Here is a 14859-nt window from a genome sequence, read left to right as displayed (position 1 = left end):
TAATATAAGCAAAGTTATAGAGAAAATATTTCAAAAAAATAAAACTTTTATTTAATTTAATATAAATAAAATTAAATTAAATTATTTTTACTTAAAAAAAATAAATAAAAGAAAACTATTACTCTTTAAAATAAAGTTATATGATCAAAAACTTTTGTAAGATGGCTGAGAGTCTGATTAGACTTAAAATTCAACTTTAAAGTTTATATTTAAAAATAAATTACTTAAACTGAAAGAATTTTAAATAATAGTATTAGATTTTTAATGTAGAAAGAGATTTATTTTATCAAATTATAATATAATTAAAGATTATTAGATTATAATAAATACTCTAGTAATTCAAAGAAGATATTATTCTCTCAACTATATAGAATATATACTATAATTAAATGTAAAAAGTATAAATTATAATATACTTTATTCTTAAAAGAAAAATTAAATATCATTAATAAATATTACTATTAGTGAACTATTAAAGAAAGAGAAAAAATTATATATATTTAAAAACTTCTAAGATAAATAAGAAGAACTTATTATTGATATACTCAAATAATTTAAAAAGTAAATAAGAAGAGTTAAAAGTTAATAGAGTAGTAAAATATTTTATATTAAATTTAAAATATAAAATATTTTTATAAAATTTAGCAAAAAAATAAAGTTTTTAATATTGAATTATTTATAATTTAAAAAACTTTTATAATAACTTATAAAATAATTTTTAAAAAGGTAAATATTAATAATATTTGAATATTTTTAAATATTTCAATAATATTAAAAAAACTATAGGAATATAAAATTTAAAGTAATTAGATAAATTTTAAATTAAATCAAAATATACTAAAAAGAAATATAATTAAGAATAAAAATATTTAAATTTATTTATTTTAAGTATTTGCTTATATAAATATTTTAAAAAATGAAAAAATAGATTTAGAAATAAAGATTAAAATTAAAATTTAAAAAATAAATCAAAGAACTATATTCTATTATATATTAAAAAAAATTATAAAATTAAATCTTAATAAATGAGTAATAATCTGAGAAAAAAAAAGCATTTAATATAGAAGATATAAAATGAAATTGAAATAGAAGTCTATAATAATAAAATTTAAAAAAATAATATTTTTCTTTATAATACTTGAATATAACTACTTTAAATTATATATAAAAAAATTAAAAGATTTTTTCAACTTTAATAAATATTGTTAGACTCAGTGTCTGACTGAGTCTGACTGAGACTCAGTGCTCAGTTAGACTCAACATTGAATTAAGCTCAGCACTTAGTTAGGTCAAATATTCTCACATGATCAAATAATCATGCAGGTGATTATAACTCAGACAGACCTCAGCACCTTCTTTCATTCCATCAAGCTTAGTATTTTATTATATAGCAGTTAGCAATGCAGAGAGTTTTCTTCTTATGCAGCTTGCATTTGCTCTCTAACATAATACTAAGCTTCTTTCTATCTCTTCTACTCAGAATTGAGTAGAATCTGCTCAGCAAGAATCTGACAGCACAACATACAACAGCAACTCATCCCCCTTACTACTCATCAGAGAGACTCAGACCAGAATGACTACCTCAGACTTCCAGCTCTCTGAAAAGATCAAGAGGAACTGACAATATGTTCTAACTAGATCAACTGATCAACCACAGATCTCATTTGAAGAATTCAGACAGATGATTCACTCAGACAAGAACCATGTCTACAAAGAGTTAGCAGCAATCTTTGACAGCATCTTTGATAATGAAAAAACATTGAGAGATACAATCACACATCTGAGGATGGAATGAAACAATGTCACTGACCAGACTGCTGTCAAGCAAAGTCAGATTGATGAGCTAATTGCTGAACATGATGAACTTAGTCACACTCTGATCTGCATGACAGTCAGCAATCAAGCAGCAAGTCAAGATGTCATCTTCTCTGAGACTACCTGAAGGTCTGTCAAGATTGATGACTCAAAACATCTCACTGACAGCAAGAAGTCAAAATTTGAACACTGGCTCTTTCAGATGAAGAACAAGCTCTGAGGGAATGCTGACCACTACCCTACTGAATGCATGAGAATTGCATATATTGAAAACCAGACTGATGAGAACATGACATATCACATTGCACTCTGTATAAAAGAGGACCACTCTGAGCAATATCAGACTGCAGAAGAGATATTTGAGCACCTCAAGTCAATATATGAGGATGCTAACAAGCTGCAAAATGCCAAGAGTGATTATCACAAGCTGATTATGTGCAATGAGGACAATTATCATGAATTTGTCACAAAATTCTTACATCTGGCAGATGAGGCCAAGATTGTCAAAGAGAACTACAAGACAGACTTCAATGACAAGCTGTTCTTTGACCTTCAGAGGATGATGACAGTAGTTAATGCAATCATCAATACATATGCTGAGTTTCAGAAGATCTATGCTCAGGCAGCTCACATCCTTCAGACAATCAATGTCACTCAGAAGTCAAAGAGCTTGCAGGAAAATGAGTCTAATATCTTCAAGCAAAACACTCTGTGAGTCTCTGACAGTCAAACTTTTCACAGCATCTCAGTCACAAAATCCTCTATCATAAAGAAAGCCTTGGGTGCTCATTCAGATATTCAGTGCTACTACTGTAAGAAGAAAGATCACATTGCCAGAAACTGCTCTGCAAAGAAGAAGTCTCAACAGATGATTACTGAGCTCATAGAGAATGACACTTCTGAGCTTTCAGCAGATTCAGAAAAAGAATGAGTCTGAGAGAAGACTTCATCTCAGATAATTCAATAGTCTGTGAGAGGTTTGAGATGAAGAACTTGATTGAGAGAAAGAGCTTTAATGTCTCAATTAAGTTAGCTCATAATGAAATTGCTACTTCTACAAATTCTCTCACTGATACTGAAGCAAATGATGTGAATTTTATTGATACTCAATACACTATAGAATTGATGAGATTCTTCAATAGAAAGTTTCAGAAACTCTCATTCAAATGCTGCATGAAGGAATACAATGATGCCTCTGACAGAGTGATAGACTGCACATTGACTCTAAACCTCTGGGTGAATGACCAGAGATTCCAGAATGTTCCCCTGCTGGTGACAGACCTAGACCAGTACTCTGTCATCCTGGGACAAAAGTGGTTGACAGCACAGGATATATGACTGAATGTTAAAAATCAGCATCTGGTTTGGCTAAGTGAATGGTCTATCCTGGAACAGATGACAGAGCTGATGCTGAAGATAGTGCCCTGATCAATACTGAAGCATTCAGACTCTAAGTTTGAGCATCAGACAAATGTGAAATGAAGAGAGATCAAACTGGACAAGATGATCAGACAGGAGCATCAGGCTCAGCTCTGCAGATTGAAAGGGACCAGCTCAGCCATGACATCTAAGACAAGGCAGAGACTGACCTGGGAGGAGACAGCATCACAGATAATGAATATGAACTTCATTGAGACTGCTTCTTTCCATGGATATATGAAGAACAAGAACTTGACAGTCTTCATAACCAGTCTGTATGAAATTGATAAACAGCTCAAGAAGAAGTGAAGTTTAGTGGGAGCTGAGGAGAAGTCTGATGAGAAGCTGATCAGCAACTTATCAGAATGATTGAAAGGTCAGAAGAACTATTTCTCAAAGAAAGCATCAGATGAATTACCTCCTCTACAGAAGAACATTGATTTTAAGATAGAGCTTCAGTCTGACACTGATCTCATTCAGGACATTGGACATGCATCTCTATATAAGATGAATCTGAAGGAACTAGAAGCAGTGAAGATCTATCTTGAAATCAATCTAGCAAAGAGCTTTGTCATTTCAAGTTCAGCCCTCTACACCTCCTCAATTCTGATTGCTCATAGTGGGAAGAAGCTACAATTCTGTGTTGACTTTCACAAGCTGAATGCTATGATTAAACAAGATCAGTATTTCTTGCCTCTAATAGATGAGCTGATGAACCAACTCAACAGAGCAAAATACTTTACAAAGCTGAACATTCAGCAGAGGTTCCATCACATTCAAATGGACTCTAAGTCAGAGGATCTGACCATCTTTAGAACCTGCTATGAGATCTATAAATACTGAGTGATCCTCTTCAGACTTACAAATGCCTCTGTCTGCTTTCAACAGTTTGTCAACAGTATCTTCTTTGACTATCTGGACAAGTTCATGACAGCATTCATGGATGACCTTCTAATCTACAGCAGGACTTTCAAAGAACACAAGCAGCAAGTGAACCTGGTACTGAACTGATTAAAGACAGCAGGCTTGCAAGCTAGCATCCAGAAATGTGAGTTTGCTGTTCAGAGAACAAGATATCTGGGGTTTATCATTACCACAGAGAGAATTGAGACAGACTCTGAGAAGACTGCTGTCATCACAAAGTGGCAGATCTCAATCACAGTAAAAGATGTTCAATCATTTCTAGAATTTGACAACTTCTATCAGCAATTTATAAGAAACTATAGCTGAATTGCAAAATCACTATACCAGTTGACAAAGAAGACAGTTCTATTCATGTGGACATCAGAATGTCAATCAGTCTTTGAGAAACTGAAGAAGCAGCTGATGAAGGCTTCAACTCTACATTACTTTGACTCTGGATGCAAAACCCACATTGAGACTGATGCCTCAGATGAAGTGATGACTGGGATGCACTGAGCAGATCTGAGCAGGTTAAGAAGCAACAGAACAGCTGTATGCAGATTCTTCTAGAATCAAAGATTCTTGACCTTCAGATCACTTTCTCTATGAATATTGCTAGCATCAACTTCTCAGAGAAAGAGAACATTGCTGAACACATAGTGTCTTTAAACAAGACAGTCACCTCAATTGAGCCTCTGCAGCAGCAAGTAGAAAAGAAGAATAGCCTCTATACAATAGAGGATAATATGTTGCTCTATCATGAAAGATTGATAGTGTCTGTTCAGAAAGAAACTCTTATAGCTGCTCTGCTAAAGAAAATTCATGATCAGACCTCAACAGCACACCCAGAGGGATGGAAGACCCTGGCCCTGGTTTGCCCCCACTATTGATGGACCACCTGGTGGGCAGATGTCTTACACTATGTTCAGAACTGTCATACATGCTGAGTTAGTAAGATCTCAAGAAACAAAGCCCTCAGCCTGCTAAAGCCACTATCAATATCAGAATGAGCATGGCAGCATATTGCAATGGACTTTATGAATGTGCCAAAGAGCAAAAGTAACTGTGATGCCATTCTAGTTATAGTCTGTCAGTTAAGCAAGAAGACAATTTCAGTTCCTACCACCTGTGAAGTTACAGTCTGTGAGCTGGCTCAATTATTCATCTGATTCTACTATTTCTATAATGGAGCACCAGACTTGATTGTCTCTGACCATGACTCTCAGTTCATATCAAACTTCTGAGATAAGTTCACAGAAATTCTAGACATAAAGTTGAAACTCTCAACAGCACATCATGCACAGACAGATGAGCAGACAGAGGCAACAAATCAGTATATTGTCACACATCTTCACTCATATGTTAATTACTATCAAAATGACTGAGATGAGTGATTACTCATTATAGATTATGCTTCTGCAGTCATCTCAAACATCTTCACTGAAATCTTCCTCTTTCTAGCTGTAAATGAATATGAGTCATGAACATCATTTGACTGGAGGCCTCTGCCAAGGGAACTAAGAACAGAGAAGAGAACAAATCAAAGAGCTGCTCAAAACTTTGTTAAACAGATGAAAGAGATCTGAAAGTGAACAGACAAGAGCATGAAGACAGCACAGAAACAGATGAAGAGATAGACTGACAGATATCACTGAGAATCTGACTTCACAATGAGAGATTTTGTCTATTTGACATTGAAATCATACAGAATTGACTGATCAAGCTGTAAGCTGACAGCACAGAACACAGATTTCTTCAGAATTTTAGAGAGAATGAGCAATGTCTATAGACTGAACCTCTCCACAATCATGAAAATTCATTCAATCTTCTTCTCAGACAAGCTGTGCAAAGATTCAAGAGACTCTCTACCAGAGCAGACTATCAAACCACCAGATTCAATTAAGATAGATGGAGAAAATGAATGAGAAGTGAAGCATATATTAGTCAGTCAAATAAATCAAGACAAACTGCAATATCAAGTCCACTGGAAGGGATTTGATGAGGACTCATCTTGGTACCTAGCTCATGACTTCAAAGAATCATCACATGTCATATGTGACTTCCATGAAGCTAACTCTACAAAAGCCAGACCTCCAAGACAACTAGATGAGTGGCTGAAGGCATGGGAGACAGACAGCTATCTGAAGGATGAGGTTGATGACAACCTACCAGCATGAGAACATGCCTGTCTCTAGACTAGGGAGTGATGTTAGGCTCAGCACCTGACTGAGTCTGACTGAGGCTCAGTGCCTGGTTAGACTTGACATCAGATTAAGCTCAGTGCCCAGTTAGGCCAAATATTCTCACATGATCAAATGACCATGTGGGTGGTTATAACCTGGGCAGGCCCCAGCACCTCCTTTCATTCCATCAAGCTTAGTATTTCATTATATAGCAGTTAGCAATGCAGAGAGTTTCCTTCTTATGCAGCTTGCATTCACTCCCTAACAAATATAATTTCTATGATATAGTTGAAAATTTAGATTATATACTAATGAATTGCTCATTAAATAATGAGATAAATAAGAAATTAAAAGAAAAATATATAATTAATCAATTAAATATAATTTTTTTATTTAATATTAAATTAAAAAGAAAGTTTTTAATTAAATTTATAGAGAAAATAAAAATTATCTTTAAAGAATAAACTTTAATTTCAAATAAATATAATATTTAATTTATAAAATTTGAGAATATATTTTTAATAATACTTTTAGTAAGATTTTTTTATATTAGTTTATTATTTTATTTTATTTTATTTTATAATTATATTAATTTATTTTATTTTATACTCTATTGAGTTGTTTATATTGTTTTATAAGAAATATTTATTTTATTTAAGTTGAAAAAGATATTAAATTAAAATTAAAATTATAAATATATCTTTTATTAAAAAATTACTAAATAACATATTATTCTAAGATAAAACTTTATAACTATGAGTTAATTGCTATTTATTAATTAGATTAGTAAAATAGTTAAATTCTAGTTCAATTAAATAAATATCATAGTTATTAACTAAATATATATTAAATAAAGATAATAGTAATAATAATAATTAGTAATAAAATAAATTAAGTAAAAGTAAAGTTATTTTATTAGCAGTTTGCAAATTTAATAGAAAAAAAACAGAAAATAATTGATTAATCTGCTTGAAAAAATCTTTAATATAATTAGAATTATCTGCAATTTATTACTTTTAATTAATTATATATAATTATATACTTTTTAATTTATTTAATACTTTTTAATAAATTTTCTAGTGAATTCAATCTTTAAATTTTGCATTATTTGAGATGTAAAATCAAGACTGTGATCTGTTAAATAATTTATATACTGAATAAATATTTTTTTTTATAAGTTAATTAATTTTTTATAATATTTTGATGTTATATTAAATTTGCAAATCTGCTTATTTATACTACTGTGTCAATGTAGTCAGACCTATTTTATATTTCAAAGCAGTTTGCTTATAATTTGGAAATTCTTGTGATCTTAAATCTTCAATTGCAAGCTGAATTTCAGCTTTGTTGACCATAGTGTTAAGGTTTGAAGTTGAAAAATTGGGGTGGAATATATGAAATTGTTGGGTGGTGGAAATTGTTGGGTGGTCAATCATGTCACAGTTTGCACCAATAAGTGCTTGCTAGGATTTGAAGTCTTCATTCATCCTCTGCATAGTTATCTAAATATGAATACTATTTCAATGTTCATCTCTGTCTGAAAAGTCTTATATTATCTCCTCTTTTGGTAATGACCCTGCCCGATCTCAGGGGAAAACGCATCTAGATAGTTACCCCCCGCAAAAGCGGCTTCAGTGCAGAAAACAGAAATCGCCATCCTGGCATTCCCAATAACTAAGTTAGTTACCAGAACATCAAATTATTTAATTAATTCCCATTCCAATTCCCATTCCCATTTCCATTCCACCAATTTATAATCTAGGTACAACATACATAACCTTACATCTGTCCCAATTGGCAAGCAGAGTATTAATCGTCTCTTTTTTAACACACCAACTCCTCATTTGGGTTCTCTTCATTTCTGGCGTGAATGGAGTGGGTTAAAGAACCAAACTTTACCAGTCTCCCTCTTTCTCCCTTCTCACTCTCACTTCTCACTTCTCTCGCGCTCCCTGCGTCCATTTCATTTCCCCTTCATCTTCCTCCAGTAGTAGTTGTTTCACTGTTCTGCAATTGCCTCTCTTGTTCTTTTACTTCTACTTTTTCCTCTTCGTTCTTTAAAATAAGAAAAGATTTCAGGTGTTTGCAACCATACACCTTTTATCTATTTACTGATCTCTAGTTAAACAGAGAACCCTTCTCTTCCATCACTGTTTTTGCCAACTTGTTCAAGTACTCTATCCATTGACTTTCGTACCATACACCATACACAAAGCTAACATCCCATGCGTGTCGAATCAACAGGTTTCAGTTCATTTTCATCTTCTCTTAAACCAATCCTATACCTGTCGATCTCCGCCCTTCGCCCTCCAGACCTGATTCTACTCTTTATCTATCTCTCGCCTGCCCCCATAATATCTGTATCATATATATAAAAATATAACTTGTGGAACTTTTCTTCCAGCCCAGCATGACTTCCCAACTCTCCGGACCCACCGCCAATGGAACCCCCATCGGGACCTTTAAGTCTCCAGCCGCCTTGCTCGAGGAGCAGCATACGCGGAGTGACCCTCACCAGGTTACCGTCGAGGATGTCCCGGATGAACATGATCTCCAGCACCCCTTGCCATCTGCGTCTGCGCCTGCTGGGACATGCCCAGGAGTCACTACAAAACCCCCCGCAGATGTCCCAGCTACCTCTGCACCCGCCAAAGAAAAGCCGTTCTACGAAATTCCCGCTACTTCGACCGCAAAGCTCCCTCCTCCGAAGGTTCCGGTTTTTGATGTGCGATCTGAGGAGCTGTTCCCGGCGTTGGGTGGAGCACCAAAGCCTCGAACTCCGGCTGCCGCTCCAATGGCTTGGGGTGTCCGGACATCGGCCGGCAGGAATCCATCATCAGTCAACGGCCTGTCAAATCTCGGCCAGCCTCCATCCCATATCTCATCGAGCAACACTTCCTCGCGGACCTCGACCCCGACCCCGACATCTGGGTTGGCCACTCCCGGATCCATGTCCATGAACGCGGCCCAGCCTGGCTCCATTAGCGGTCCCAAGATTATGACAATACCGGGCAAGCATGTGGAGCGAATTCGCTTCGCTCCCTCACAGATGTTACCTCGTGACCAGTTGAAAAAGCCCATCAGGGATATTCTGAGGGAAATTAGCAAGCGCTCAAGGGCCATCGTCGATATGCACAATGGCCCAGGCGAATCGATTATCTTTGAAGGCAAAGGGTCTGTGGAAGCCGTTCGTCAGGCGCTTAGGGAAGTTGCCCAACAGGTCGGCTCTAAGGTATGTTTCTCTTGAAACCAAACCCCCCCCCAAAACTCACAACCGAAACTCTTCCTCCCTTTTCTCTTTACAAATGATACAAAGGTCTTTTTTTGTTTTCTCCTGCCCTGACCAACGGGGATTTTAAAACTCAAAGCAACGTGTGTCTGTACCCATTCCAGCTTCTGCGAGACCCTATATAATTGGCCGACAAGGCGCAGTTGTACAGGGTATCCATGACCGGACAGGTGCTCGAATCAATGTCCCTAAACCACAGGGGTCACTCTTTTCCGATGAGGACGACGATTGTGTTACGATCGACGTGGAAATTGAAGGAGACGCAGTTGCTGCAGAGATGGCAAGAAGAGAGATCGAGGCTATTGTAAAAGAGCGATCGTCCAACATAAATTTGCGACTGAAAAATGTCCCCCCCGAGTTTTTCCCTTTTATTGCTGGCGCTCATAATGCCTATCTAACTGAGCTCGAAGAACGTACAAAGACGCAAATTCGAGTTCCCCGTTATGATACGTGGTCGCGACCACCTCCCCCAGAGGCTGCTGCTGGTCAAGTCAAATTTTCTCCAGACCCAGACAGGCATATTCAAATTTCTGGTGAGCGAAGCGCCGCACAGCAAGCCCGTGCTGAGATTGAGCAACGCGCGGAAGAACTACAGGGTCAAATTACTCTCCGACAACTGGCCATCAATCGCGGTCAACATCAGTTCATCTTGGGTGATCTTAATAATTCGTTGCATGAGTTTTTGGCTCAGACTGGCTGTTCAATAATCCTACCTCCTGCGAACGATGATACTGAATTTTTGACCATCACAGGCCCCCCTGACCAGATAGAATTTGGAGTCAATCGTGCAATGGATCTGGCTACTAGCATGCAAATGGCTAGTATTGATGTATCTAGACAGCATCCCGCAGCTCCTTCTGGGCCCCATGTACATGCCCGGGCTCTCACCTCGTACCTACAGCAGCGACAAGCCATCAAAGAGCTCGAAAGGTTATATGACGCCCATATCGTCATCCCCTCTTCCCTAGACGGGTCAGTGACTTGGGAGGTATATTCTCGAGATGGGAAAAACACTATTCGTGCCCGTTCCGATATAGTAAACTTGATCCAGGCCCATCCTCCATCCAAACTTGCGTCTTTATTGATCGATCCATACTTTCACCCCTACCTTCGGTCTCGAATTGGGCCTGAACTGAAGAACAGTTTTGGAGTACATCTGATTTTACCGGATGATCCAGATACATCAAACGTGGTGCTGGTGTACGAGGGCCAGGACTGGGTTGCTGGAGTACATGAGCTGCCAAGACACCGCCCATCAATCAGCGAACTCGCTCTTTTTGAAAATGCTTTGGCCGAGGCGAAATCACATCTTTTCACGTCTTTGGGAGATCAAAACGACGTTTTGGCTACATCAATTATGGTACCATTGAAGTATGTTTTCCCACGCATTTTAATTTTCCGCACTTCAGTCTAACGTCATTTCTGTGATATATCTTGGCTCTTTTTTGTTTCCTCACTGATCATTCCATTTCAATTTTTTTTTTGTTTTTTTGGCCAGATACCACGATAAACTTCGCAGGTTTGTCGGCCGGGAACAGCAAAAAAAAGGTGAAGACCATATCCCCATTCGTGTTAGAGCTACTGGGGATGAGATACGGCTTCGCGGCCGTACGAGCGATGTCGAAGATCTCGCGTCGAAAATACAAGCGTTTGTTCTCGAGCAGGAAAAAGATGATCTCGAAAGGGGTTACATAACATCTTTTGCTTTCCCGCAGAAGTATACAAATTTTCTGATTGGAAGAAGGGGCGAAAATATCAATAAACTCCGAGAGGAATTCGACGTTGACATCAAAGTGGAAAATGGCAAAGTTGATGTCAAGGGCCCTAAAGCCAAGGCTGATGCTTGTCGAAGTCGAATTATTGCATTGGCCAAAAGGTTGGAAGAGGAGGCCACCTACATATTGAAAATTCCTCAACATTACCACCGTGATTTGATTGGGCAGAAGGGTAGCCAGGTGAACCGCCTGCAAGAACGTTATAACGTTCGAGTCCAGTTCCCTCGTGCCTATAGCATCTCCGGGGCTGAGGATCAATTTGTCAATGACACCGCAAGCGAAATTGGAGGAAACCGAAATGCTCGTCCATCCCAAGCCCCTGATGAGGTCGTCGTTCGCGGCCCGCGCAAGGGCGCAGACGGAGCGCGAGAGGAAATCTTAAGTCTTTATCAGTGGGTTGTGGATCATTCTCAGACAGATTTGGTATCAGTTGCGCAAAGTCAAATCCCTTCGTTAATTGGCCAAAGGGGTCGCGAAATGGATCAACTTAGAGCTGAAACTGGAGCTCAGATTGATGTACCTGCTGCCAACGATGCCCCCGATGCAGCAGGAAGGGTGGATATCAGGCTGAAGGGGACGAAGAAACAGGTTGCAGATGCAAAAAAGCTGCTGCTCCAGAGATCCCAGGAGTTCGACTCAATCATTGTCAAGACAATCGAAGTGGACAAAAAGCATCACAAGGCGCTTATTGGTGGCGGGGGTACGTATACTGCTAACTACTTCTTCCGTCTTGAATTTGTTAGCTAATCATTTCCTAGGTGCAACCATTCGTAAAATCGTTATCGATGCTGGTGGCCCAAACGATGGCAGTGCGTCTAGGATAGTGAAATTCCCTCCTCCCGACAGCGACGATACTGTTATTCGCTTGGAAGGAAACGCCGCAATTGTTGAAAGAATTGTGGCAGCCATCGAAGAGTTCGTTCGAGAAAAGGATGACCAAATCGTAACAGCAATTGACGTCCCCCTAACCCTGCATCGATTCCTAATCGGCCGAGGTGGAGAAACTCGACGGAATTTGGAGAGCCAATTCAAAATTACACTTGATGTTCCCAAGCAAGGGTCTGGTCGTACGGACATCAAGATAAAAGGGCCCAGCAATGCAGTCGAGAAGGCAAAAGCTCATATACAGTCTCTAATAAAGGAGCAGCATGCCGAGAGCGTTCAGGTTCCGCGCAATTTGCATCATTCTGTTGCTGATAATGGCAGGCTATTCCGTAGGCTTCGGAATGAATACCAAGTCAGTATTGACCATGCTGGACATGAATTACCCCCACGCCCCCTTCTTTCGGACTCTCGCAATGGGGTTATCGACCGGCCCACTCCATTCCCCCTGATTACAGATGATTCGTCAACAATTTCTGGTACACATTCCTGGAAAATTGTCGATGTCGCTGCTGTGGAATCAACTGACTCAACATCTGCCAACACGATTCCGTGGGTGCTTTCTGGAACGCCAGAAAATGTGGCTAAGGCAAAGGCAATCATCGAAATGGCTCTTCAGACCGCATCGCGTCATTCCGCCACTGGATACCTCATCTTACCAGATCCGAAAACATATCGACTTGTAATTGGGCCGGGGGGGAATAAAATAAATGAGATTCGGAAACAAACGAGTTGTAGAATCAACGTGCCGAAGCACCAGACACAGGGCGAAGCTATCGAGATTAAAGGACCAAGGGACAATCTGGAAGCAGCCAAGGACATGATCTTAAAGGCTGTAGCAGCTGGCACACGAGGCAATGGACCCTCCCATTAATAGGCTTCGTTCCCATTTTAACATGTAACCTACACCTAGATGCAGAATTCGCAAAAGAATCAAAAGAAATAGTGTTTGGTTTTCAATGACGGAAAGCTCTACAATTTTTCACCCATTACCTTTCACCAATATATCAGAATTTAGAACGTGTTAATATGGTGTTAATTAAATATTTCTGTGTCAACACATATTGATTTATGATCTTCTCATTAGTTCTTATCATTTATGATAAATGTAGTGTCAGAGATTAGCAAGTTAAATTTTTTATTTATAAACTTTTCATTATTATTTTATTATTTTTATTTTAATAGTTATTGTGATGGCGTAGAACAGGCTCCATCCGGACTGCTCAACGGCGTAAGACCACTCACTGGGTTGAAAAGGGTAATTGCAACTGCCTAGCAACGACCTAGCAACCGCGCTAAGGAAAGGGGTATATAAACAGAGCCTTCCATCTTTCAGAAATCATCTTAGTATTTCATTGAAGTAGCTTACCTAGTTGGCAATCAACACCAGTTTACCACCGCCTATATCAAAAAACTATGAAAACATCTTAATCAATCTTGATCACATCCCTATAAGCTCTCTCCCATCCCCTCAGGCAGCAAGTCTGATGGTGTGCCAACACAGCACTGTCAGCGCGCCCGGCCCCCCAACAACACCTAATGTGTCCTAAGCCTTGACGTGCATTTGCTCCCCCATACACTGACCACCCAAGAGACCCCATCTCTCCACCCCAATTGCTCACCACACATGTGAACTGAATGACATGGAGCCTTCAAGCTCCCCTACACCAGCAGGCAGCTCAAAGAGCATAAATGTCGCACCAATACATCTCAACCTACATGGCCTGATGGCTAGTGAGCTCCTAGCTGCTCATGAGGCCAAGACATAGAAATTCCATGCAGAAGCACTAGCTGCTGCAAATATGCTTGATCAGATTGAAAAAGACTTAGATGACATGAAGGCAAAAGACCTATCAAGAGCATTGACTCTTGGAGTCATCATGAAGGCATTAGTCAAGAACTGATATAATGAAAGTCAAGAAACAGTGAAGCAGTTCATTACAATCAAATCTACTGACTTCATTGATGCAACTGATGCAAGAGCTTCTATCTATGCAAAGACAGCTGCAAACAACACTAATGTAGCAAAAACATCAGCAATCATATCACAGAAATCTCTGCTTAGAAATAATCTCAAAGAAGAAAAAACATTACAAATTCTCACATGTCTGTCTTTAAATCATCTAGTTCACAAAGCAAGCTCAATCACTACTCTTAGAAAGCTGAAGACTGAACTTTCAGAGTCTTTGACAGCAGTCATCACAGCAGTTCAAGTCATATTCACTGATGTTATCATCATCTCTAGAAGCTTACAAGACATGAAGACTCTACTAGTCAAAAAGAATGATATAGTAGCTGCTCTCATCAATGCTCAGATAAAAAAGAAAAAATATTAAATCATCTGTCTGATTTCTAAGCTGCTCATGAAGATTAGTGATTATGATGATGAAACTTTACATCTCTCAGCAGAATTTATGACAGAAGAATTCACACTTCAAATCAGAATTAAGTCTGTTCAAAGTCACTAAATAAAAAACACACTCTGAAAACTCAACAATCATTTTTATATTATACTTTTCACAAAAGACAGCAGTAAATCTGCTATTAAAAGTAAAACTATATGAATATCAAAGATCAGTGATCAGAAAGACAT

The 14859-nt window shown here is 38.2% G+C and overlaps 2 protein-coding genes across 2 annotated transcripts; both read left to right on the top strand.

The window, feature by feature from the left end:
* Positions 1-2065: 2065 nt before the first annotated feature.
* Positions 2066-2746, top strand: PADG_08677 (uncharacterized protein; the record flags this gene model as incomplete). The annotated part of the gene is made up of 2 exons (XM_010765677.1): positions 2066-2526; positions 2557-2746. 2 exons carry the CDS (start codon positions 2066-2068, stop codon positions 2744-2746), a joined length of 651 nt encoding a protein of 216 aa, XP_010763979.1.
* Positions 2747-8730: 5984 nt separating this feature from the next.
* Positions 8731-13140, top strand: PADG_08676 (uncharacterized protein; the record flags this gene model as incomplete). Its single annotated transcript, XM_010765676.1, has 4 exons — positions 8731-9552; positions 9689-10980; positions 11108-12084; positions 12143-13140. The coding sequence occupies 4 exons, from the start codon at positions 8731-8733 to the stop codon at positions 13138-13140; spliced, it is 4089 nt and encodes a 1362-aa protein (XP_010763978.1).
* Positions 13141-14859: the final 1719 nt, after the last annotated feature.

This window comes from Paracoccidioides brasiliensis (genome assembly GCF_000150735.1).
Source record: "Paracoccidioides brasiliensis Pb18 unplaced genomic scaffold supercont2.29, whole genome shotgun sequence".
NCBI classification, from domain to species: domain Eukaryota; kingdom Fungi; phylum Ascomycota; class Eurotiomycetes; order Onygenales; family Ajellomycetaceae; genus Paracoccidioides; species Paracoccidioides brasiliensis.
Note: the sequence above shows the minus strand (reverse complement) of the source record. Positions and strands in the feature narration are given on the sequence as shown.